The 24,922-nt window shown below is 39.3% G+C and overlaps 10 protein-coding genes across 10 annotated transcripts; 5 read left to right on the top strand and 5 right to left on the bottom strand.

Moving 5' to 3' along the window:
* Nucleotides 1-1,848: 1,848 nt before the first annotated feature.
* TrAFT101_000011 (uncharacterized protein) lies at nucleotides 1,849-2,328 on the bottom strand (the record flags this gene model as incomplete). Its single annotated transcript, XM_066125879.1, has 1 exon — nucleotides 1,849-2,328. The coding sequence occupies exon 1, from the start codon at nucleotides 2,275-2,277 to the stop codon at nucleotides 1,849-1,851; it is 429 nt and encodes a 142-aa protein (XP_065981976.1). The 5' UTR covers nucleotides 2,278-2,328.
* An 804-nt stretch (nucleotides 2,329-3,132) lies between these two features.
* TrAFT101_000010 (uncharacterized protein) lies at nucleotides 3,133-4,073 on the top strand. The gene is made up of 2 exons (XM_066125878.1): nucleotides 3,133-3,720; nucleotides 3,800-4,073. Exons 1-2 carry the CDS (start codon nucleotides 3,176-3,178, stop codon nucleotides 3,939-3,941), a joined length of 687 nt encoding a protein of 228 aa, XP_065981975.1. The 5' UTR covers nucleotides 3,133-3,175; the 3' UTR covers nucleotides 3,942-4,073.
* A 92-nt stretch (nucleotides 4,074-4,165) lies between these two features.
* TrAFT101_000009 (uncharacterized protein) lies at nucleotides 4,166-6,544 on the top strand (the record flags this gene model as incomplete). Its single annotated transcript, XM_066125877.1, has 5 exons — nucleotides 4,166-4,535; nucleotides 4,620-4,652; nucleotides 4,780-5,132; nucleotides 5,180-5,434; nucleotides 5,494-6,544. Exons 1-5 carry the CDS (start codon nucleotides 4,227-4,229, stop codon nucleotides 6,542-6,544), a joined length of 2,001 nt encoding a protein of 666 aa, XP_065981974.1. The 5' UTR covers nucleotides 4,166-4,226.
* Nucleotides 6,545-8,712: 2,168 nt separating this feature from the next.
* On the bottom strand, nucleotides 8,713-9,157 carry TrAFT101_000008 (uncharacterized protein). Its single transcript, XM_066125876.1, has one exon. It carries the CDS (start codon nucleotides 9,041-9,043, stop codon nucleotides 8,870-8,872), a length of 174 nt encoding a protein of 57 aa, XP_065981973.1. The 5' UTR covers nucleotides 9,044-9,157; the 3' UTR covers nucleotides 8,713-8,869.
* A 48-nt stretch (nucleotides 9,158-9,205) lies between these two features.
* On the bottom strand, nucleotides 9,206-9,928 carry TrAFT101_000007 (uncharacterized protein; the record flags this gene model as incomplete). Its single annotated transcript, XM_066125875.1, has 2 exons — nucleotides 9,206-9,606; nucleotides 9,751-9,928. The coding sequence occupies 2 exons, from the start codon at nucleotides 9,926-9,928 to the stop codon at nucleotides 9,206-9,208; spliced, it is 579 nt and encodes a 192-aa protein (XP_065981972.1).
* Nucleotides 9,929-11,455: 1,527 nt separating this feature from the next.
* On the bottom strand, nucleotides 11,456-11,941 carry TrAFT101_000006 (uncharacterized protein; the record flags this gene model as incomplete). Its single annotated transcript, XM_066125874.1, has 1 exon — nucleotides 11,456-11,941. One exon carries the CDS (start codon nucleotides 11,939-11,941, stop codon nucleotides 11,456-11,458), a length of 486 nt encoding a protein of 161 aa, XP_065981971.1.
* Nucleotides 11,942-12,172: 231 nt separating this feature from the next.
* On the bottom strand, nucleotides 12,173-12,515 carry TrAFT101_000005 (uncharacterized protein; the record flags this gene model as incomplete). Its single annotated transcript, XM_024907172.2, has 2 exons — nucleotides 12,173-12,325; nucleotides 12,381-12,515. 2 exons carry the CDS (start codon nucleotides 12,513-12,515, stop codon nucleotides 12,173-12,175), a joined length of 288 nt encoding a protein of 95 aa, XP_024765592.2.
* A 1,085-nt stretch (nucleotides 12,516-13,600) lies between these two features.
* TrAFT101_000004 (uncharacterized protein) lies at nucleotides 13,601-13,939 on the top strand (the record flags this gene model as incomplete). The annotated part of the gene is made up of 1 exon (XM_066125873.1): nucleotides 13,601-13,939. The coding sequence occupies one exon, from the start codon at nucleotides 13,601-13,603 to the stop codon at nucleotides 13,937-13,939; it is 339 nt and encodes a 112-aa protein (XP_065981970.1).
* Nucleotides 13,940-15,134: 1,195 nt separating this feature from the next.
* Nucleotides 15,135-16,698, top strand: TrAFT101_000003 (uncharacterized protein). Its single transcript, XM_024907171.2, has 2 exons — nucleotides 15,135-15,252; nucleotides 15,304-16,698. Exon 2 carries the CDS (start codon nucleotides 15,723-15,725, stop codon nucleotides 16,569-16,571), a length of 849 nt encoding a protein of 282 aa, XP_024765590.2. The 5' UTR covers nucleotides 15,135-15,252; nucleotides 15,304-15,722; the 3' UTR covers nucleotides 16,572-16,698.
* Nucleotides 16,699-19,690: 2,992 nt separating this feature from the next.
* TrAFT101_000002 (uncharacterized protein) lies at nucleotides 19,691-22,208 on the top strand (the record flags this gene model as incomplete). The annotated part of the gene is made up of 3 exons (XM_066125872.1): nucleotides 19,691-19,764; nucleotides 19,842-19,939; nucleotides 22,201-22,208. 3 exons carry the CDS (start codon nucleotides 19,691-19,693, stop codon nucleotides 22,206-22,208), a joined length of 180 nt encoding a protein of 59 aa, XP_065981969.1.
* Between the last annotated feature and the right edge of the window lie 2,714 nt (nucleotides 22,209-24,922).

Here is a 24,922-nt window from a genome sequence, read left to right as displayed (position 1 = left end):
CTTGCTCTTTATAGAATATTTTTAGTTCTTAAGTCTCATGAGGTAATGTAACTGCAGATAATATACGGATACCAAGAGCATGGAATCTTATATTACTTATTCTACTTCAAGTTGTAGCAATACGACTTACAGCGGAATAATAGGATAGGAACTGCTCTATACCTTATTATATGTAACCCAGGACATTACATCTGCCTATATTTATAACACACTTCAAACAATGCTTAAATACACATCTTCAATACCCTCACCATCCAATAAACCCCCTTTCCCATTCTCCAACCTTTCAAAATAGCATTCTCCATACAACTTCCAACCTACGCCTACATTTCTCTCTTTATCCCATGCATTTCTCAATAAAAAGGTCTCTCTCCCTCCCTTAAAAATACAAACCCTATCCCCGACACTTACATTTCTTAGCACCCATCCTATCCTCCCATCTCCTAAGCCACAAAATACCTTCCATTTCATATGCTCTTGAGAAATTATACACAGATAATCTTCCCAGTTATTATTAGATATAGGATGGCCCATGATCAGTCGCCCCGTAATATCTCGCATAAATGCTAGGTGATCTAATTCATTCGACTGTTCGCGTACTGTATTCATTTGCGGTTCTGAGCCAGAGGAAGCCCAAGGGATAATGGGCTCTTTGCTATAGGGGTTCCAATTACATGAAATGACGAGAAGAAAGGTAGTGTAGTGATCTAAAGAAAGGATCTCTCCGAAATCAAGCTCTGCTTTTGCACCTTGAAATAGATGTGGCCATTTCAAAACCATTAAGACCCTGAAACAACTCCTAAGCCAGTTTCTTTCAACTTCCATAATCGCCTCTGTAATGTCTACTGGTTGAAGTGGAAGATCTAATCCAGCTTTTTCATAGCATGCGGAGCGAGAATCAGCAATGTTCTTTACTGCCGAATGAAGAAGCAGGCAGTTGATAATAAGAGACGATTCAGAATCATCAAGATATACTTCAGCCTCTTGGAGGAGATAGAAAGATGTCGGTCTCCCCCTTCCCATAAAGAAACTCGGTTTCAGGCCCTCAAAATCCGCAACCGTGGGCACCCATAAAGGGTCATCGGATTCTCAATCCACCCCAGCAGTATTCACCCACGACAAGGCTTTAATAGACTTGTTGTGCATCAAATCAACCACAACAAAATTCCTAAATACCTCTAGATCTAAGCACCGATAGTTTAGGAGAGGAATCCAGTACTCTTCAACCCACGGGAGATTCAAGATAGCGAATAACTTATCCCGCAGGAGAGAGGATTAGAAAGACTGCGCGTGGAATAATATATCGAAAAAGGGTCGTCCAGGCTGAAAGGCGGTTTTCGTATGGCGGAGCGTCTCGATTAAATAGATGTTTGACTCGTTTTCGGTAGGGATATGGACAGAGCGTCTAACCTCGGGGGAGCACGCAGCGAGGAAGCCAGCGGTGAAGAGGTTAATTACCATACACATTAAGTCCCATGGTATAGTCTTGCTGCCGCAAAATACTTGGGCGGACGACGAGTTAACTACTTCTTAGATAACCCATAGGCGCTTAAAATACAAACGGAGAAAGAGGGTGCCTATATGCTGCCACGCGTTAGGTGGTAGGGCGGGGTTATTGATGATTTTTTTAATGGACTCGTTCATATTTCCGTCATGCCAGAGCGCATTCATAAATACAACTGTCTTCTCAATAGCTTCGAATGCTAGGCTGTCTTCTTCTCATTCTTCTCCTAGCCACACAAGAACCTGCTCCGCGCAAGAGTAGATGTAATCCATCATTTTCACCTGGCTGGCTTATTCAACGGGATCTTTTTGGTTAATGCAAAGAGCATCTACCCACAGTACCCGTTAGTTAACAGGACTTCTCAGCTTTCTCAGAGCAGCATCTAGATTTCGCCCCACAGGCATTATCGCCCCGCAGCAAATAATATCCGTTGAGTTTGCATAGTCTCCCCAGACATAGGAGAGGGCTTCGAACTTTGGTTTGCGGCGGAGATCATGCTGTTGCAGATAACATCGAATAATCTCTTCTCCTAAGCCCGGTTCCAGGATTAAAAGCCGCAATGTTGGAGCTTTGAATTTATGAAGGCCCGCAATCTCAATCAAGTATTCAGGCAGCCCATGTTCTTTTGCGACTTGCTGCGAAAAATCCTGTGAAATCCTTTGTTGTGCATCAACTGAGGGGTGCTGGAACGTACGGCAGATTCCTGGGATGTCATACAATTCCCGTCGGTCTTCCACGGTCTCTTCAAGTTTGGAGTATATGGTAGAAGACATTTCTTTAATAATTTAGATTATCGATTCAATGATCTCTTATAGAAATATCTGACTTAAAGCCGCTGCCAGACTTGGCCTTAAAGTCGGGACGTGAGCTGCAGCTATTTTAACCTCAGCCGAGGGGGGGCCTAAGCATAGCCTCAGTCAGCTGCCAGAAGCAAGGTCATCTAACTTGATATAGTTAAACTTAGGGTACTTCACATGATTCAAATATATATGTTGCAAAACTAGATTTCACTTGCCAAAACTCTTTGCTATTCTAGCAACTGCCAAGTGCTATAAGGTTCCTTTGCTTATAATTATAGTATAATTTAATAAAAAGTAAACTACTATACTTAACGAATATTTATAAAAAAGCTTATACAGAAAGCAATTGCAGCTTTATAATAAATAAAAAAACATTATTAGTAACCAAAGGGTTAAAAGTAATTAAATTTTAATATAAAAAGTATATAAAGTATTGTCGCCTTCCCTGCTGAGTTTGGACCCACTGAGCTAGTGACTAACCTACAGTACAGAGGCCGTTGTGGAACGACACCTCCCTCGTTGTGCAATATAAATACAACACCATCTAGTATAGCATTAGCTCAAAGACCCTCACATTTATATCTATTACCCACCAGCGGGATGTATAGAGGTTGAGTGCACTTATAGACTAGAATTCGATCTGTGCTACAGGCTGCGATAGCTGCCAGAAATGGCATGCCGGGATAAATCATAAAGCATCCACCTTCCCGCAGCCCATAATAAACGAACGCGCCCAAAGCTCAATGGATCATTAACGCGTCGACTGGTCAATACGTCACTGCAGTCGGTGTGTGTTGATTACTTATCTCGTTTAACAATTATCTGCTCCTTCTCTACACCTGGGTTTTGTTTCCCCTTCAAGCGGGCAATCATGGCACCAGACCAAGAATCCACGACTGCAACGGTGCCTGCGGCGGAAAACAACTCGGCACGACCCAGCTCTGCCGTCGGGACCCTCGAATGCCGCGATGAAGAGAGCGATGCAGGCAACCTGGGCACTGATGCCTATCGTGTTGGGCTTAAGGAGGACCTTCTCAGCGCGCTCTCAAGCATCCAGACTTCAGGATCCTTCGCATCGTTCGATGTCCTGCCCCAACCGCCGCCTGTCGACCTGTTCGTCAACGACGTCGGCGACATTACCCTCCCCCTGAGCGAGTTCCAAGCCTGCCAGCTGATCGCAAAGGCTCGCCAGGCACCATACGGCAAGGGAAGTGCCACCATCGTCGACACTACTGTCCAGAATACGTGGGAGTTGAATGCAGGGCAGTTTACCTTCCGAAGCCCAGATTGGCCGGGCTTCATCCAGGATTTGTATACCCGAGTCGCCTTAAATCTAGGCATCAATGCGCCCATCACGGCGCAGATTTACAAAATGCTCATCTACAAGAAGGGTGCCATGTTCAAGGCACATACCGAGTATGTTCTCCCAAGAATCTAAAGATCCTAAATCCCGATAGGTGTGACAGCCGCCATGTGGACTGACTATGCCACGCAGCACTGAGAAGATCCCTGGTATATTCGGCACCCTCGTCGTCTGCCTGCCGTCAACGCACCAAGGCGGAGAGGTGGTTCTCAAGCACTGCGGGGAGAAAAAGGTTTTCAGGACGTCCGAGGTCTCGCAGTCCTTCGCTTCCTAGTACTCGGACGTGTCGCACGAGGTACTTCCTGTCACGTCGGGCTTCCGATGGGTCCTGACTTACAACCTCGCCCTTGATTTGACAGGGCCAGACCCGTCGGCGAGCTTACAGCGGTTTAAAACCCGAGCGCTGCACCGCACTCTAAAACAGTGGCTCAGCGTGGCCGGAGTGTCGCGCAAGAGGAACTGCGTATACCACGTGCTCGACCACGACTACACTAAAGCTAACATTTCGCTCAAGGCGTTGAAGGCTCGAGATTTGGCTCAGGTCCACGTGCTGAAGGAGATGTCCAGCGAGTTGGCGGTCGATGTCTTCCTCGCGCTACTAGAAAAAGAGGAGATGGGAAGCTGCGAGTCCAACACCTGGGATAGGAGGTACTCCAAATTTAGTTATTACGGCTACGACGACGACGAATCCAACTATCACAGCCTTGATGAAGTTTTCGAGACAAAGTATGCAGTCAAGACCCTTGTCGACTTAGAGGGCCATGTGGTAACGCAGGGTCTGCATCTCAATGGAGATGACATCCTCCAAGAAAATTGCTTCGAGAACCTTAAAGCAGAAGAGAAGTACAAAGGGTTTATGGGTAACTCAGTGTATCTATTGGCTGCTGGATTCAAATCTCGCTCCAGGATTACTATTGAGAGCTGGATGTACTAACACGATTTTTTTTTTCAGGGCCCAACCGCGACGCACTGGTATCAAGTAACGGTGCGCTGCCCCTTGATCCTCATATTTGCCATCGCTGATCACCACTCACTTCTCGAATATCTAGGCTGTTGTCATCGTTCCCCGTGATTCGCTCGTCTCTTTCTTCAATTCATACGATCGTTCTTAGTACTCTTCATCCCAAAAGAACCTAAAGGCACAGATCCGGTATTTGGCCCGAACATGTCTGCAGCCACAGGCCCCCGAGTCTGCGGTCAACGCGCTGGTAAAACTATCCCAGCAGGCGTGGAACAACTGCGACAAGACGACCAACAGCTTTAGGGCGCAGGAACCGTCGATTGATGGGGACGGCATACGGGACGTCCTTGTGACTGCGATCCAGCACGGAAAATATACCTTCTTTGAAGAGGCTGCTGACCATCACCAAGGCCTTTTGCCGCTGGGTTTCTTTGTTTGGATGCGGCAGTGGTTGAGTACTGGCAGCAGTGGCACTGATAGACGGTTTCATGCTGTTCAAAAGGGGTATGCTTGCTGGATCATGTTGCGCTTTCGAGAGCTAACTATAGTAGAATATCGTCTGCCATTTCCTCATACCCTTATTTCGCCGACCAGTTTAGGGCCATCACGAACTTCGTGCCGATTCCAAACGACTCTTTGGCTTCTAACACCGGTGCCACTCCTGATTACGTTTTGGACTGGGCTCGTGAAAAACTCCGCTTCTGCCTGGATGCCTGCGCGTCTAAGTCGCTGGGCTGCGAAGATGGACCTGCCATGGTGGACCTCGCCTTGTATTTCAATGACTCCTCCACCTTTCTGTCGCAAATGTGCGTTGCACCGGTTTCCTTAATTGCGGCTATTCATATAATGCTTACTATTTCCGCAGTGTTACGCCCAGAATCGATCAAAGACATGACGCCGCCGCCTTCTTTCTTGCATTCCTGGTCCGGCTACGACAGCAAAGCACCAAGGGCATCCTACCAATGAAAAGCACTATGCAGCTTTACCAGATCAAGGCCAGATCTTTCATCACTTTGGCGGACTTCACACAGTTCCACAGCGACGCTATAGTCAAGGCCACGCCAACCAAAAAAGCATCATACGGCGGACAAGCCCAAAGATTTGATCCCCGAACAGCCATCAGTTATGAGGTGCTGGCCGATTTCTTCTCAGCCATCGTCCGGTCAAGCACAGAGGCAGACGATCTCGTCGCGCCATTCATTTCCAAACTCGTGGCAAATGCTTACCGGCTCCCAGCAGTCGAACTCCACGCTTTGTGGCTGCCTTTCCTGCGCTGCCTCATACCCATTTTCGCCTCCAACGCCATACCCCTCGATACCCCATATTGTCAACAGCTCTTTTCCGCCCTCTTACAGGCGTACCTCGACAGGTACGTGGGGCACGAGCCTACCGAGGATAGAAACCTGGTTCGGCGAGGTGTTGACTGCTCATGCTCCGACTGCGAGTCCCTAAACGCTTTTCTGGTTAGCCCGACACAGAGAGTCGGCTTCTTTGCCGTAAATAAGCAACGACGTGGGCACTTGCACCGGGGGCTCGACACTTGCGGAGTCGACTGTACCCATGAGACGCGCCGGTCGGGATCACCCCAAACTTTAGTGGTGACCAAAACGTTCCAGCACAATAAGAAGATGCGTCTCGACTGGAAGTCGCGGTTAATGCTGGCGGAGGGACAGATTCGGCAGTTCGAGCAGGGCCACCTCTCGCTACTACTTGGGCCGAACTACGCAACTATCATCAACATGGCGCACCTCTCCGCGTCGGAGCTGGCTCAGGGTCAATCGTCACCAGTGGTTTCAGCCTCCCTAAGGACGACAACCCAGCCTCGTCGGCCGTTACAAGCAATCAGCCCCGTGGCTGGAGTGAAGCGGAAGTTTTCCTTCACGGAGACCGACATCGTTAATCTGACCCGCGAGTAGGGTGGGTGCGGTTTAGAGCCAGCTAAGTCTCACACTATATAATCCCCGCGATTATCTGCATGTAGTGTTATAAATAAGAAGGCGCGCCAGGCGATGCTGGGACTTAACGGCATTATTAATAATACCGACTTGTATAGAATAAAAACTCTTGCTGATGGTAATTTATTTTTTTCATTTTACTTCCTTCTTTCTTTTGCCTACTTCTTAATAATTCTTTTACTTATTATTAATACTCTGTCTGCATAAAGTTTAGCGTACCAGGGACATTGTAACCCAATTATTAACGGTGTCTTGAAATATTGTAAGTGTGTGGTGTACGGGGACAAAGAAGCTCACGATGAATTATGGAAATGCAGAACAGGGACGAGCGTGACACTTTATATCTGAAAATTATAGACCTCACAAGCAATGGCCTAACCGGTCAGGGGAAACCATCAGTGATGGATGGGACAAATCTGGCTAATGGTGCCCTCGTGCCGAGACTTGGTGGCAATTGGAAGAGTTGGGTGGCTAATAAATCGCCTGGACAGATTGTTCCCTGGATTGGACACCTTCATCTATAGCATTTTCCTTTTTCTACCATTCGCAGAAGTCGCACTTGGCAGCGGTGCAGCCCCCGTGGGATTATGGCTTAAGATGCAGAGTAACCCTGGGCTTGGCGGGATGCCAGCCAGCGAATCAGAACAGCACAGAACCTAAGATACCTACCCATTGCTGTCCCCTTCCTTCACTCATCTATTTCGCATACATTATCATTCACAAGAGTTGTTGTTGTAGTCTAGTGACTTTGTTGGCACAGTACCCCCACGGCCTGCACAGCGCCATCCCGTTTGTTGCGTCCCAAGGGCTTGGAAGGGATATATCACAAAGTCAGAGATAGCCACCCAGATGAATTGATCATCCTTTTGTTGTTCATAGTTGTCAACCAATTTTTTCATCTACGTCACAATCACTCTAGTATCATCACATCACCAGGATGTATAAGTGCGAGACTTACACCAAAGAGTTCTACAGTGCCCGCTCCTGCGAGCAACACATGAACAATACGAGTCACTTTAGACCACGGTATAAATGTGACACTTGCACGCGTGTATTCCGTTCCATACACGCAGTCCAACAGCATATGAATTCCTTAAATCATTGAGCACCAAGGTCTCCTTGCAAGATTTATTCCATCAAGTTTCATACCGAGATAGCCGCCGAGCAACACATGTAGGCTAAAGGCCATTACCAGAATTACTGCAAGCCGTGTGGCAAACATTTCCAGAATGGCAACAACCTCCAGATGGTCAGTATTCCCACATACCACATATCCACCCCGGATGATGTCTGGAATTGCCCAATCTAATGGGTCCAAAACATCTGAACTCCAGGACCCACTGAGGGACTAGTGTTCCCTGCCCATTCTGCTAGACCGGCTTTACCAGCGCAAGCGGGCCTCAGCCACCACCTCGAAACTGGTTCATGCATCAACGCGCCTTCACTCAACAGAGAAAGAATATTAGCACTGGTCCAGAAACGCGACCCTCATGGCCTCATTACCAACAAGCAGATCCGGTGGCGCAATGAGGAAAGCGCCACGTACAAAGCAAACACCACTTATCCGCGGGCAATTGTTAGTGTACTGCGCATCTTTCTCCTCGATTTCCCCAATGCCTGGGCTCAGTGTATGGCAAGGCCGCGTGGAGGAGAGAAGGAGGTTTGCCTGATTGGGCATCGGTCTTGACAATCTTAATACCCAAATAACTGAAAACATAAACTCACCTTACTACTAAGATAAGCGACCTAATATAATTGTCAATGGTTAATGGTCAACCGGGTGCTATACATTCGACCAGCTACTTGGAGGCTAAAGTGGGTGCTCATAGTTCATGAGATAGTGATATTTTAAGAAACAAAGGTTTCCAATGAACTTTGATCGCCTTTCTGCGGATGTGACCCGAGAAGAGCGGAGCGACATAGTTAAAACTGTCAACTTCTATGGCATCATCACTTAGGGCGCGAGCTAATAGATTACTTATAGGACAAAGAATGGGCAAGGGATTTTCATGAAATAAGAAGATATTACTGTATAAAGATATTAGTATACTAGAAGAGTGTACATTAATTTGAAATGTACATACGGCTTTGGCTTTCTATCGGTTCCTTTGTGACATCGGGCAACCACCTCCATTGCTAAAATAACTCGCCCACCTGATAATCCTAAAGGACTTATTTTAGGTTTATCCCGTAGGAACCTACCCTATATTAACTGTCTAATGCATGGTTTGTTATATTTTCTTTTTAATTTCACAAACCTTCTAATATTAAGTAAAAGTCAGTATTTCAGGCCAATATCTTATCAACAACAGACATAATTTCTATCAGCTCTTCATCGCAAAATGGTTTCCCCATAACCTGTAAGCTCCCAGGCACCTCTTTCACATTCTCTGGAACATATGATGGCTCATAGGGAACATCACGCACAAATTCCTTATCCAAAGAGAAGTCGCCCTTCATGTACAGAATAACGCCCGCGGGCCAATCCAACACATTTGCAAGTACAGTATATATTGGGAAGCCGTATGTGTCATGCTTCGGTGCTGGACTTTAATAGGAGGGCATCAAAATTGCATCTAGTCCATTCTCAACCATGATTTTACAATATCCTGCCTGAAGATTTCAACGCTGCACATTTAATTCAAACACATCGTTAAGTGTGAGGACTTGATCCTTCATATCTGAGAAGCTTGTAGTCGATATAGACTTTATGACTGGCTCGCCGCTTGCTTGGATGTGTTTCATTGCAGTCTTCGATGCATCGAGACCAAAGTAACGCCATGCAAGCCATGTAACACTATACAAAGTCTCAGGAAGAAGAGAGTCAAGGGATACAAAAGAGTGACCTGCTTCCTTAAGTTTCATCTGTGCAGTCATCAATACTCGCATAATGGTTAGATGGAGAGGTCTCTCGTTATCTTCGGTGATAACTCCAAGTCGCAGCAGCGAGGACTTAACGGGCAAATCGCAGTATAGGGCAGCGATGGCTGTCTCATCCAGCTCCCATGGGTTGTTGTTGAAAACTGTCCTTGTCAGTAGCTTCAGATCTCTCACAGAATAAGCAAGTGGTCCAGCTGCAGGCAGTATGCCAAACATTCCAGACCTTCCTGCACCGCTCTATCCACCATATAGGATACAACACGCGGTCGGTTTGAATCCATATACACCATTCATAGCGGCCAGGATGCGCACGCTTCCGGCAATGTCGGTACCTATTCCCAGAATAGAACCACGCTGCGCAACGAGGCTTCCTTCGCCGCCAGATGAGCCGCCAGCGGTGAGACAGAGGTTATAAGGGTTGAGAGTTCGAAGAAATATGTTATTCTCGGAATCTGCTGTCATCATTGTGGTCGGAATGTTTGTTTTGCAGTACAAGACGGCGCCCTCTCGGAGGAGAATTTTAACAAGAGCAGCGTTATCGCTCTTCAGTGGATTTGAAATCCATAATATAAATCCCAGCGTAGTGTCGACGCCTTTAATGGAGAACGATTCCTTGACGGATATTAGCAAACCATAGAACGCCTTGTTCAGCCGTCCATGTGATGCTAGATACGCGTCATATTCCTTTGCTTAAGCAATTGCCTCCTCGAAAAAGATCTCGGTAAGACAATGTGTCTGTAAGTCTGTTAATAACAGATTTACTAGGGTAAATAAAGATATTTCTCTCACCAGTTGCTAAGCGATCGCAGCTCTTTTGCAAAATACTACTGTCACTTCTTTAGAAGAAAGCTCCGCCGACGCAAGTTTCTTAATCAGATCTGTAGCATTATGTTTTTCGGTAATGTCAATCTCTTTTTGTATCAGAATTCCGCATATTCTTGGGAGGTCCAAGACATTCTATGTAAAAGTCTCCGAGACGGCTTGAATGATATCAGAAGTCAAAAGCCAGTCTATAGGGATTTTTCTAAGCACCGAATTGCGTTTGACCGCAGCCTTTACGGTCCAATATGCCTCATCCTTGTCCGTACGGGCATTCAATACTTGCATGGTATCAATCGTGGTAGTGGTAGCAGTAGTCGCCATTACTTGGAGTGAGTGCTCTATCACTTTGCTAAAGTAAGATATAAACTGCCTCTATAATTACTCTTTAATGCACAATGGTGCAGTCTTTATACCCGAAGACTGCCGGATTTAATCAGATATCTCTTGTTATAGGCTTATATTAAGCTCGGTGTATGTATAATAGCAAAGCCGATAAGACGCCAAACATATGAACTGGGGCGCAATTCTCCTTGATTGGATGAGAGGCAATCCGCCAATTAAAGTAATTTGCGCGGTATAGGACCATGGCTTCTAATTAACGGCTGTCGGGTGGGTCTGACGATACCACACTAACCCCGCGCACTTCAATCCATGGCGTAAATTGACTTCATCTGCAATTAGCACATGATGTTTTTGCTGTCCCTATTCGAGTTCCAACCCTTGGGCTATATGTTCCACTAAATAAGCTTACTACCAGCATGCTGGGTGTACAAAACGTCGACCACAAAAGGGCTGAAGATGGTACCTTATTTGCTAATAATCATCATTAGGCTGAAAGAAGCTCAATAACGGTATATTTACACAGTATCATGAAGCAGTAAAAAGTTCCTAATTTATGGAGAGATCAACACTAATTCCGTCAAAATCAGCCTTTGCTTTCTCAAACATGCCTTCTTGGGTTAGAAGGTCCCAGCCGGTTATAGCCAAAGCCTTCCCCACAATCACCGCCATGTCGAATGCTTGTTCCGTCCCAGCCACCTCCGCAAATTCTTTGCTATGGATCTTGATCCCCGCATCACACGGAATCCCAAACATAGGGTGCAGAGCTGGCATTACATAACTCACATTCCCCTAATCCGTACTCGCTCGTACAACCTCCGTAGCCAGGACCTAAACATCCTTCCCAGCCGCTTTCATATGTGAGGTGTAGGCTTCACAGAGAGGAAGATTGGGAAGCAGATCTTCATAGGCAGCTTCGCGCTTAATTGAACAACTGCAGCCTGTTGCCAGGGCACCAGCACTAAGGCACGCTTCCACCTTCTCAGCCAGTTCTTTGGCTGCTGCGAGTTTAGGTGCTCGGACAGAATAGAAGGTTTTGGTGCTTTCAGGAACGATATTTGCTGCCTTTGGTGCCTCTATTACTGCGCCGTAGATACAACAATCTGGGCGCATTTGTTGCCTGAGCATGCTGACGTTGTTGTAAGCAGAGACAAGAGCGTCGAGAGCATTCACGCCTTCCCAAGGTTCAGCGCCCGCATAAGCAGATTTGCCCGAGTAGGTGGCAAAGACTCCGATATGAGAATTTATGAGAAGACCAGCGCATCCGCCAGAATATTCAACTGATCCATTATTGGGGACCGGGCACGGATGAGCCATGAGTGATACATCGACGCCCTTGAATGCTCCATTCTCAAGAAGAACGACTTTCCCTCCTCCTAATTCTTCTGCTGGTGTACCGAGAAGTTGAAGTATTGCGTCAATGCTGAATCTCTTGACCAAATGACTGAGTGTCACGTATCCAACGATACTGGCCGTAGCGATTAAGTTGTGCCCACAGCCATGTCCAATACTCGGCAAGGCGTTGTATTCTGCATTGAAGTTTATTGTTCAACCTCCATTGCCACTAACAGTCCGGGACTCAAGGGCAGTGGCAAGACCATACGCATGCCGAGTGGTGTTGAACAAGTTGGCTTCAAGGAATTCACAGATCACATCGTAGGCGTGATGTTCCTGCCACGCCGTTTCCGGAGTGTCATAAATCTGTAGATTATTAGCTGTCGCATTACGCTAAATTAACAGGAGGAGTCGAACGAACCTTTCTGTTAAGCTTGGAGATGTCAGGTACAAGCCTACCAACTATGTCATCAACGTCTCGCCGCATTTGCTCAATGGCGGGAAGCTGACGGGGACCAGCGACAATAAGAGATTGTTTAACCAAGGTAGTAAACATTGTGAAGTAAAAGTAGAAGGCGTCGGTGACTTCCAGCAGGGTCCAAACTGTGTGTGGTAGACACCGAGCGATATATTCTTTCTTTAAAGGACAAAATAAAAATACAGAAGATTAGCAGGTATTTGAACAGATCCATCATTTTGACTTTTAATATAACAATCAGCTGAAGTTATTGTCCATGTGCTGTATCTATCTGCAAGTTAGATTAAATTGCGCGGTTATCTGACCAAGCTTTACGGTAGCCACAGATAGACTATCTGGCCATGAGGACAAATGCAACAGAGAGATATTAGGAAAAGAGCAGAGAGAAGGACGCTAATATAGAGTCGGCAAGACTGGGGGCGTTAGATCTTCGAGTGCGGGGTTGACCAATTAGAATAATTTGCGCGCCTGCAACCATCTTCAACTGCCAGGTGCGGGACCCGAGCCGATCTAGAATCGCACCACAACACTACGCTCAACATAAATGCAATAGACCAAGGCGGAGCAACCGATATAATGCTCTTGACGATAAATAAGGATGCTCTTGATAAAGGGCATAAGTATCCCCTTATTTCCTCCTCTCGAACATCATTAAAATCATCATCATCACCATCACCACCATCTTAAATCATCAAGGTCCAAGATCAACCTCGGCCCCTACTCTATTCTTTTTGCCCTCTACCCTCAGGCTTACACAAGCAATATAGAATCTAACTTATCGCAATGGAGAAGACCTTCGACAATAAAGAGAAGTTCGCCCAGGATATAGAGATTGACTTATCGCTTCAGCAGTCACTAAGATTCAGGAATCTCGACAACATCTCCGAAGATAAAGACAAGTCAACCAGGCAGAGACTTGACGTAGTCCTCATGCCTCTTCTGGGATTTTGCTATATACTTCAATTCCTTGACAAGATGACTCTCAGTTATTCTTCTCTCCTTGGTCTAATCAAAGATACAGTAAGCTCCTTACCCAATAAACCCTCAGCACCTGACGTCGGGACTAAATGTGTAAGCAGAAACTTATCGGCAGCGAATATTCCTGGTGCACTAGCATCTTTTATTTCAGATATCTCTTCTAGTCGTTCCCAGCTTCTTATCTAATGGTTCGAATCCCCATTGGCAAATATCTTGCAGCATCTATCTTTCTTTGGGGTGCTGTATTAATGTGCCATGCTGTAACCAACAACTTTGCTGGGCTTATAGTCACCCGATTCTTACTCAGAGTGACAGAGGCATCTGTTGCGCCCGGATTCTCGCTTCTTATGGGCATGTTCTATAGCCGCAAAAAACAGCCTTTTCGACAAGGTCTGTGGTTTACAGGAAACTCCGTAGCAAACGTCATCGGTAGTGTGCTCGCATACGCTATCGGAACCACCGAATCTGCCCTTGCCCCATGGAGACTTCTCTACATCATCTTTGGCGCAATCACCGTCTCCTAGAGTGTACTCATGCTGCTTCTACTTCCCGACTCTACAGCCAATGCAAGGTTCTTATCTCCTCGTCAAAAGGAGGTAGCAGTCGGCCGTGTTGCAGACAACAATACAGGTATCCAAAGCAATAAATTTGAGTGGTCACAAGTATTCGAGGCTCTTCAGGACCCTCAAGCATTACTACTGTTTGGCTGGTCGCTCAATGTCAACCTTCCCAATAGCGGTCTTACTACGTTTGGCTCTCTTGTCATTGCCGGCTTCAGATACAAGGGCTTGGATGCTTTACTGCTCCAGATGCCTGGTGGTGCCACTCAACTTGTAGCTGTCCTCTTGGCTTGCTATCTGCCATCTCGATTCCGAAATATTCACATCATCACCATGTTTTTCCTCAACTTAATCAGTCTCATCGGGATGGTGATGATCTATGTAATTCCTTCTAAACATAAAAATGCAAGACTTGGTGGATATTGCCTCTGTACCGTTTTTACTGCCAACATGCCACTCTCATTCTCTCTTGTTTCTTCTAACATTGGAGGCTTCACGAAGAAGACTACAGTTAATGCAATGCTATTTATTACTTACTGTATGGGAAATATTATTAGCCCACAGTTTTACAAGACCAAAGAGGCTCCATCATATCCTGTGAGTTATTCCAACTACCTTGCAGCCAGCATAAGCATTTAAAGCTAACAGTTCTCAATAGACTGGTATCAGATCTTCCTTAAGCGGCTTTGCTTTCGGCGCATTCTTCCTCGTTGCCCTACAAGTATACTTGCCATGGATAAACTCGCGCAAGGAAAGGTCTACAGCTCAAGCATCTACTAAGGAAATATCAGCGACAGATATCATTAAGGAGCACCTAAGCAATAGAACTGATTGGCAAAGGCCGGACTTCCGATATGTTTATTAATTCAAGTATATTTCCTAAAGGACAATCGTATTTTGATTAATATGAGATAACATAGTTATATTTAATGGGCGTAATACTGCGCCATAATCATAGACTACTGTAGTTTCTAAGCAAAATATATCAATCCATTGTTAAATTTATTCTCCCTCTAGCTGGCTCCTTGGCTGTCATGTTACTTAAACGAACAGAGCTAAGAGAATATCCCTCCGAAGTAGAGCCAATAGGGTCGCCTATCAAGGAAATGGAAATGCAGCACTATCTGGGAACACCTCCAAAATTGCAACCAACCCAGAAGTCGAGTAGCAAGGAAACCAAACCTCTCTCTTCCATTTTGCAGAGCCTTGTGATACAAGGTCACGATGCATCTCATATCCAATGCCTAAACTTAGAACCAAAACTGGATGTTTGACTTGTAAAACCGCCAACGCGTGTACAGATGAACGCAGAAGCTGACAAGCAACAGGTCGTAAACGCAGAAAGAAGTGTAATAAGACACGTGAACGGTGCCAGAACTGCTCGAGAAATGCCCTTGAATGTATATGGCCTTCAAAAGAACAAGAAAAAGACCGTCGACATCTGCCGCGCGCCGGGCGGTCCACTGATAAAGACGGTAATGGAAGTGAGCTGAACGCCTTAGTGGGATAGGACCGACCGGGCAATCCAATCCATGAGCTCTTCAACACAGTATTCTCTCCATCGACTCCATTATTGCCTATAGACAGTCATTTTTACACAGTCCCATCATCTCTGTCTGTTGTACTCACCAATGTAGAAGAACCAAACGCGACAGTGTTGCTTATTGCCTTTGCAAATAAGTTCCTACCAGGTCATATTCATCCAAGATCCCATCCGCGGTATTTAGACTTTTCATATGCCTATAATATGGCATTGTCTAGCCCGCCGTTACTGAATGCATGTCTGGCCTGCGCGACCAGTGCTCTTAGGACAAAATATCAAGTTGCGAATGCGGAGTTAAGAGCAGAACGGATCTACGCAAAGTCCATTCATGCGCTGCGAAGCATACTTAAAGAGGGAGGCTGTGAAGGTAGTGAAGATTGGTTACTGGCGACAGTGGTAATCCTCTGTCTCTATAAAAATCAAAAACCAGGCTACGATCCAGCAACAGCCACTGCACACATCGCAGCAGCCGGCCAGGTTTTCCGCAAGCAAGCCATAAACAAGATAAGCGCCGCTACTGCAGTATCTACCCAAGAACTGGCAAGTTCGCAAACATGGTCAGCCATTATATTTAAACGCATCTTCACTAAGTCATTTCTATACCACTCTATGGTCATGTCGGTGCAGGATTCGAATCTCACGCCACTGCAAGACCCAGTGTTGCGCAAAGTCTTCGACAATTACTATAACTCCTGCTTATTATCGACATCCCCAGAACCTAAGAATTGGCCGATTCTTGGAATGCATTATCAGATAGTCCGGTTGTTTTCCGATCTTCTTGCTGCCCTCGACGACAAGCCCACATTTTATGGACTCGGTGACATCATAGAACAGCTGGGGCTATGGGAAAACACGTCGCTGACAGATGAGCATGGAATTCATGTCTTGCTTTACATCTCTGCTGCAAAACTTCTTGCTTATCAGCACCTAGTGGATTCCTCATATAATACCACACAATACCAAAGTCTTTTGCAACAGGAACTTGAAAATTGTAAAAGTTTGCTTGCAAAGATTGATGTTACTACCAATGCTTTTAGCCAGTACTTCTTTTAGCCTCTGGCCATCATCGAAAGGGTGATTCAAAATCCCACTGCGTCACTGCTGGTCCAGCAGAAATTAAAGACTATGGAGGACGTCGATCCAGCAGGAAAGAGAGCCTACAATTAGGTCGCTGAGGGATTCAAGCGAAGATTTAGGGTTACATAATACTACTAAGCATGTCTATAGTAAAGATCCCATGCTTTGCTAACATATAAGATTTAATTACATATACAAATAATTTCAAGATAATAACCCAAGCATGTTAATACAATAAGGTCAGCTTTACAAGCATTCCGGAAGTTATTTGCATACGTTTTTTTCATTGAAATAGTACAATAAAAGATAGAAATCACCCATTGATCACCGGATAATAGATTTCAGGTCAAGGGCTTTGCTTTCTTCTACCATATCCATTCCCAAATATCAGATTTATTTAAGCTAAGCTTCTCTCAAAAATCTCTAACATACAGATAATCGAGTAATTGTAAAATACAATGAGCCCTGCCTAATATCCAATCCTATGTTAACAGCTAGCTATCTAAGCTTCATAAATAACTATCTTAGAATGAAAGCATATATTTAATCGTTCAAACTGGATATAAGAATGTTCAATAGATACCGCCTTGGCTCTGGACAATCTTACTCACCCTTATTCCAAGTCTAAATGTTATTCTCAGATCGTTTCCTAATTTGTCAGGGATTATATAATGTATAAAGCCTAAATGCTTATAAAGCACGTAGAGGATTAAGATAGGTGTAATATTACTAAATACTAGAAAGACTTAAACAGTAAATATCGTACCTAAGCTGCATGTCGCAAGGCATGCAATATAAGTAGAAGAAAGGCTAACATATAACATTAAGCTACTTAACTATTGCATGTACAAAAGAATAGAAAGAAATATAACATGGATCTCTTTAGGCCAGGATTTAGAATATATATATCTACATCATTCAAGACTGATCAAAGTATCTGTCACTATAGCCAATAGCGCAAATGATGCTGATGTCACTGTCATACGTGGATTTCCCGTTAAATTCTAAATTAAAGTCATACAGGTGAAATTGGGATTAATTGGCGCTGAATAGGATCACAGGCGAAGGCTGTAGCGGCGGCAGGTATACTGGATGCGGCTGCAGAATTGATTGTCGCCGCGCATGGGTTGGTGGTTGGGCTGGGCCTGAGCATTCCACATGTGGGCCCGAGAGAAGTCATGTTGAATGCTATAGCATCTGTTGTGTCGTGCTTGTCAGCTGATGTAGCCGCCACAAGATCAGGTGCCTGCCCAGACTTGCTAATGGTTAAGGTGGTGAAGGTGGTTTTACTGAACGTGGTACTATGCTGAGAACAATTTCCGTACTCCAGATACCAGGTAAGAGTCCAGAAGCCATCCGGGTAGGCAAGGGTGTTAACAGAGCCGGTGGCTAGATAAGGATCACTAAGTGTGAGGTTCTCAATGATCAGCTCAATAGAGCTGGGGATGGAGTCTGGGAAAATCTGGTTGTTGCCCTCCCATAATTGCTAGATAATTAAGGATGCCGACACATTTACACCAGCCAGAGTTAAATTCTGCAGTCCAAATACAATAGGAATTAATAGCTTCTGTAAACTGGTTCAGGGTGAGACCACGTACCAAAAAGTAGAAGGTTGGTACTTCTTCTGGGAAGTAAGGTACTATCCCGCAAGACCTTTATATTACTCTTCAGATTTATATCTTGCATGTCATATCATTCGTATAGGTAAGCCCTTTTGTTAGGTTAGCTAATACAATGTCACTTGTCAAGCCGGGCCAACGCCAACGTACCAAGGCGCCAAAAGTTCTTACAGGCTGCGTAACATGCAAATAGGTGCCGCTAACGACTGCAATATCCCTCCTTTTTATCTTTTAAAACTTACCTAACCAAGACAGCAGGAGTGGGTGGATGCAATCCCTTTTAGACGCAGGCTTTAGGCTGATTTGTAGATCAACAGCTCGCAGGATCAAGTGCGACAAAGCGAGGCCGGCTTGCCTAAAATGTATTCTTCAGCCCCTCCCATTTATCTTCTAGGCATCGCTGTAGGCTGGGCTTGTATATATAAAGAGTGGAAGAAGGAATTGCAATTCATCAACGTCAGTACTAGTCTCATTCGCTCTCCAAGTTGTGCGCAGCTGCGGGCTCTTCAGTTTTACGTCGAAAAGAACTGCCGGGCAATTAACTACATTCTTTCCGGATGAGCTATATAACACAATCGTGCTTCAGTTGTCGCATTTTAAACCTCGCATCCAGCACCCATTGTCGGCCCTTACATCCTATCACAAGCTCTTTACTAGTACAGCTCGTCGACCTGAACGCGACGCCTTTTGGAATATAACAATATAATGCCTCTATTAAGCTGCTCCTTAGGTCTGCGGGCACCCTGGCGTCCACGATCGTCAAGCTAGTTTCCGTGCCCGTTTTCTTCTGCATTGAGGTATGCTGAACGCTTTTGTAATCCGCTGGATAGCAGAAAGACTAACATGGGTCTATCCAGGCGCTTCGGGGAAATCACGAATCTGCCTTCGGTCTGCTTCAGTGTGGCATACAGTTAGTTGATAAATAGAGGTAAAGAGAATCCATGTCGACAGTATATTACCCAGTCATCATATCCTGCGAGCCATTGAAGGACTGCTCCCTAGATTAACGATTTACACGAGATGGGTGAGTGCTCTCTTATGCTACTGCACCTGCCGTTCCTAACCTTAGCAAGTTTATTAAAGAGAGGGCAACACAAAAGTCAGCCTGCACCTTTAACGCCCTACCACGCAGTTCATTATTATCTTTTACGTCACTGGCTGAAACCCGGGAGTTCCTAGTCATTTATGCTGTGGGATATCTAAACCTAGAGCGAAAAGAACGACTTGAACCCCAATATTATATTCAAATACTGGGAAAATGGTCCGCCGCCCTAGATTCTTTGTTGCAGTCCCAAAAGGGCACTGATATTACTGCAGAGAAGAGAGCCATTTCCTTGCTGATGTTGTATGAAAGATACTGCGTTCTAAGGTTACAACCGAAATCTTCGCTGGAGTATTTAGATTCAGCCGAATCGCCAGCTGCATAGCAGACAAGTAATAGAGGAGCTTGTTAGACTGGCTGCCTCAGCACTAGGAATGGAGGCTGTTGAAGACGATACCCATATGCAGCCCCAGGGCAAGCCAATCTTTTACCTCAAGGTCGGAGTAACGTAGATCCTTTTTACCCTTCTTCCACAATGCTACAATCCAATTATACAGCGAAAAATACTAACAATTATGCCGTAAGGCCTAGTGCAAGGGGGACTCTAGAGCAGTGCTTTTACCTCGAGGATTGGGGAACGCATCTTAGCCATAAAGGAAGCCGAAATCGAGAATTCATTTACAGTAAGCGACCTAGGGGAGACGGTCAGTATTAAGGTCAAAGGAGTTAGTTCTAATCCAGAAAACAGCCATGTCTCTGTAGTTTTAAACCTAAGGGGAATAACGCCTAATGGCTAGAACTTATCCCTCTTTAACTTAAAGAATTAATTTTCCTCTTAATATAACCCTTATATAATATTCTATTGCAAAATACAGTATAGCTTAATAAAAATTCAAGGTATTAAAAGATAAATGCAGCTGCAGTATCTAACTAGACTTAAATTTAATAATACTATAATAATATTCTTTAGTTTACAGTCTAGGGTTAGTAAGATTTAACTGGCAGTATAACTAGACAATGCTGTCATACAATTATTGTATTAATGCAATAGTTTTATTCTATTTAACAAGCCTGGCGTTCAGATTCTTAACAGCAGGCAGGAAATTATAATTATTTACAACCTAAAAGATAATCTAGCTTCCAGCTTTACAGTAGAATATTTAATTAATTTTTTAATACCAGGTTAACCCTATTATAAAAATCTCCGCTAGAATTCTAGTCTATTAAATAATATTAAATTATAACTTAATAATATATATATTTTACTAACTCTAATACTACTGCTAAACAAGAAAATATATTAAAAGGGTAGTATAATAAAGTTACCTAGATATCTATTGCAAATAAAATAGCCAAGCTGCATGAGTTTTACTATTTGCAACACAATGCTAATAAAGGAAAATTACAATTTATTTTTTGCTTTTTCTATCTTTCAGTACCCCTTTCCAATTGCCCCCTTTTTTTTTGGTTTCCTAGTAGGAAATATAAATATTGCAGAGGGCTGCTGCCTTATATTTATTATTACAACCTGAAACCATAAGATATATACTCCAGATATATTATAAACTAATAAGCTAATTAAAAAAGGATTACAGCCCTAAGAGTAAGCTATCCTAAATAGATTATTATTATAAAAGTAAGCTATTATAAAAGAATTATAATTAAAATTATAAGCTTTATAAAATAACTTACTATATAAAACTATTTATTATACTTATTAAATATAGTTTAAATAATTAATTATTAATATAGTATTTATATAATAATTAAATTAAACTTTTATTTAAAGTTATTAATTATATAATTAAAATTATTTATAAAGTTTTTTATATTTTTTTATTAATATAAACTTAATATTAAAGGTTTATTTTTTAAAAATTAATTACTTTATATTAAATATAAAATTAAAATATTATATATTAAAAACTTTTATTTAAAAAAATATTTTAAATTTTTTAAATAATTAAATTATTATATTTTAAAATAATATTAAAAGTTAATTTATTTTAAAGAAAATTCTTTTTTTATTTAAAATAATAATAAAAATATTATTATAAAAAAAACCTTTAATTAAAAAAATATAAATAATAATAAAGCTGCTAAATTAATAAAAAATATATATAAATTAAATAAAATTTTTATAAATAAATTTAATAATAAAAGATTTATTAAAAAAAATATAAAAGTATTTATTAAATAATAACTTTTATTTATATTTAATAGTAAAATTAATAAACTTTTTTTTTTTTTAATTTAACTTAAGGCTTATTTCAAAAATTTTAAAACTACTGTAACAATCTATTATACTATTAAGCCAAACAGCGCAAAAGATTAAGTTAATAACCACTATTATAGCAGTTACTATAACAGAACCAGCTGCCTATAAAGGTTTTGCAGTTATAGTACACCAGGTTGTAATAACTACTTTTAATATAAAATATAAAAAAACTTTTTTTATAGTTTTTTACTTTAAAAAAACTACTTTTAACTAATTTTACTTAATATAAAATACTTACTTTAATAACCTAAAAAAACTTTTATTAATTTAAATTTAAGAAGTTTTTAATAGTTTTAAATAATTTAAAAAAAAACTTGCTAAAGTATTTAAAAATATTAAAAAAATTTAAATAACTAAAAATAAACTTATAAATATTTATTAAAAAAGAAAATACTTTAATTATATTATAAAATTTAAAAACTTAACCTTTAGAGTTAAATAAAAACAGCCTGCTTTTATTAAGTAATTTTATAATAAATTTAAAAAAAGTATTAAAAAAAAAGTTTATAATAAAAATTAAATTAAATATAATTTAATTTTTTTTATAAAAAAATATATTAAAGCTAATAATTTACTTTATAAACTTAATATAAAAAACTAAAGCTTTAATAAGAAATAGTTAAACTAAAGTAAAAAATAATAAAAATTAATTACTAAAGATAATAGTAATATAGCTAGATTTATAAACTTTAATATAATATAAAAAAAAAAAAAAAAAAACTTTAAATATTATAACTGCAGGAAATTAAACTATATAATAAAAAACTATAAATTTTTTAAAAAAAAAATTTATTATTTTTAAATTAAAAGTAATATATATTATAAATAAAAAAAATAAAAGTATTTATTTATTAAAATAATTAAAATTCTTTAAAAATATTAATAACTATAACTTTTATAAATTTTTATTTAAACTTTTAAATAAATTTAAAATATTAAATAAAAAAGCTAATAATAAAATCCTTAATTAATAACCTATTTATTAAGTTAATTTTATAAACTTAACTAATCTAGTTAAAGATATTATTTTAAATAATAATAAAAATAAGTAATTAATAAAGGGGTATAATACTTTTACTACAGGGATATAACCTTAGGGGGGCATGATTTTTTATATTTTTTTATTAACTAGAAAAAAATTATTAACTTAAGTAAAATTCTACTGCCTTTACCTAAAGTATTATTATTTTATTACCTATAGCTTTTTTAATTTATAAATTAAAATAATATATAAATGCATTAAGCTTTTTTATTTATAAATTAAAAATATACCCTTGCTTTTTTAATTTATAAATTAAAATAACTTATAACTATCTTTCTTTTATAATACTAATACTTTTATTTAATTTATAATATTTATTTTTTAAAGTATAAGCTTTAAATAAACTAAATAATAGTAAAGCTTAAGTCCTAGTAATTAATTACTAAAGGAAATAAAGCTATAAAGTTTATTTTTAAAATATTAATATTAAAAAATACTATAATAAATTATAAAGCTAAGTTATTAAAATAAACCCTATAAATAGCTATATTAAAGCTATAAAATAGCATTATTATAACTTTTTTAAAAATAATTAACTTTAGCTAGTAATTTAGCTTTAAATATTAATTAATATTATAAATATAATAATTATAATATACTTAATAACCTCTTTACTATATATTTATAAAGGTTTTTAACTTTATTACTTTTTTATAGCTTATAAAGTATTTATAAGCTTTTTTAAAACCTTTACTTTAATTATAATATATATTTTTATAGCAGCTTTTCCTATAAATAACTACAGAGGCAGTAGATTAAAGCGCCTATACTAGGCCTAAAGTAAAATATATTTACCTCTTTTTCTCTTAAGCTTAAATTACTACTTTTATTTTTTTAGCTATTAATAAAAATAAAAGTTAAGTTTAAAACTACTATAAGTATTATATAAAAGGTTATTAATAAAGATTAAAGGCTAATTATAAACTTTATTTAATTATTTAAATATATATAAATATAGTAAAAAAAATAAAGCTAGTTATTTTTAAACTTAAATATATATAATTCTTTTTTATTATATTTACTGCTTTATTTATTATTTATATAATTACCTTAAGTATTATTAATATTAATAAATATTAATTTATTTTTTATTAAATAGTTTATATTATCTAGCTTTAATATAATCTTAAACTTATTTATTTTTAATAATTTAATACCTTTAGCTAAAGCTTTTTTTAATATAGTTAATATTTTTATAAAAAAAAATAAATTTAAAATTATTTAATAAAATATATATTTTTATAAAAAGCAGTAAAAAAAATACTTTTTTTAATATAATAGGTTTAAGTAGCCTTAAGTGCTATAAAGTATTAATATTTAAGTATAGAAATTATAAAAGTATAGCTATAAATAAATAATAATTACTAAAGCTTTAAAAAAAGGCAAGTAGCTCCTAAAGTATTATAAAAATTTAAACTATAGCTAATATAACTATAAATATAATATAACTATATTTATATACTTTTTATATTATTGCCTTACTATATTTATATAAATAATTATTAAATTAACTAGCTATTAAATTAATATTTAAGTATATAATATTTATATTATAGTAAAATAAAAGTACTTTAATATTATATTTATATAAAGAAATATTTATAATACTTAAGTATAAATTAATTATAAAAAGCTTAATAATTATATATTTATTATAGCATTAATTAAGCTTTTTAATAAAAAAAAATTTTTATATTTTATTAAATAAGCTAAAAATAAGTTAAACTAGCTATTTAATTTTATTTAAATATTTTTATATTATTTATAAATATAAAAGTAGTTTTTAAAGGTTTTAAGCTTTAATAATATCTATAATATTAATTATTTTAAACTTCTTTTATTTTAAGCTATTAATTAAACCTGCTTTAGCTTAATATATAATACTATATAAAGTTTAATTAATAATAAAAAAAAAAAAGATTTTAGTTTTTTATTAAAAATATATATTAACTTTTTAATTAATACTTTATTAAAAAGCCTAAAATTATTATTATTAATTTTAATAATTTAATAAAGGCTGCCTTTAATAATTAATTCTTTAATATATAGCAATAGCTTTATATATAATATATTTTTTTAAATATTATACTTAAGTTTAAGTAAAAATAAATAAAAGTATAAAAAAGTAGCAGTAGTTTAAGTAATAGTAATAATAAAAATACTTTTTTTTAATTATAAATAAAGCTTAATACTATAGATAAATAATTTATTAATACTTTAGTTAATAAAAAGATTTTTTATATTTATTAAAGGATTTTACTTATATAAAAGTATATGCTTTATATTAAAATAAAAAATATTTATAAATAAATATAAAAAAACCTTTATATAAAGTTTAATAATTAA

This window comes from Trichoderma asperellum, chromosome 1 (assembly GCF_020647865.1).
Source record: "Trichoderma asperellum chromosome 1, complete sequence".
Lineage (NCBI taxonomy): Eukaryota > Fungi > Ascomycota > Sordariomycetes > Hypocreales > Hypocreaceae > Trichoderma > Trichoderma asperellum.
The sequence above is the reverse complement of the archived record's forward strand: the minus strand, read 5'-3'. Positions and strand labels throughout refer to the sequence as shown.

Coding starts and splice junctions, on each gene's coding strand:
- TrAFT101_000010 (XM_066125878.1), top strand. CDS start 3,176: ATGGCACCAGACCAAGAATCCACGACTGCAACGGTGCCTGCGGCGGAA. Junction 3,721..3,799: donor ATGTTCAAGGCACATACCGA/GTATGTTCTCCC, acceptor TATGCCACGCAG/CACTGAGAAGATCCCTGGTA.
- TrAFT101_000003 (XM_024907171.2), top strand. CDS start 15,723: ATGGCATTGTCTAGCCCGCCGTTACTGAATGCATGTCTGGCCTGCGCG.
- TrAFT101_000008 (XM_066125876.1), bottom strand. CDS start 9,043: ATGAAGGGCGACTTCTCTTTGGATAAGGAATTTGTGCGTGATGTTCCC.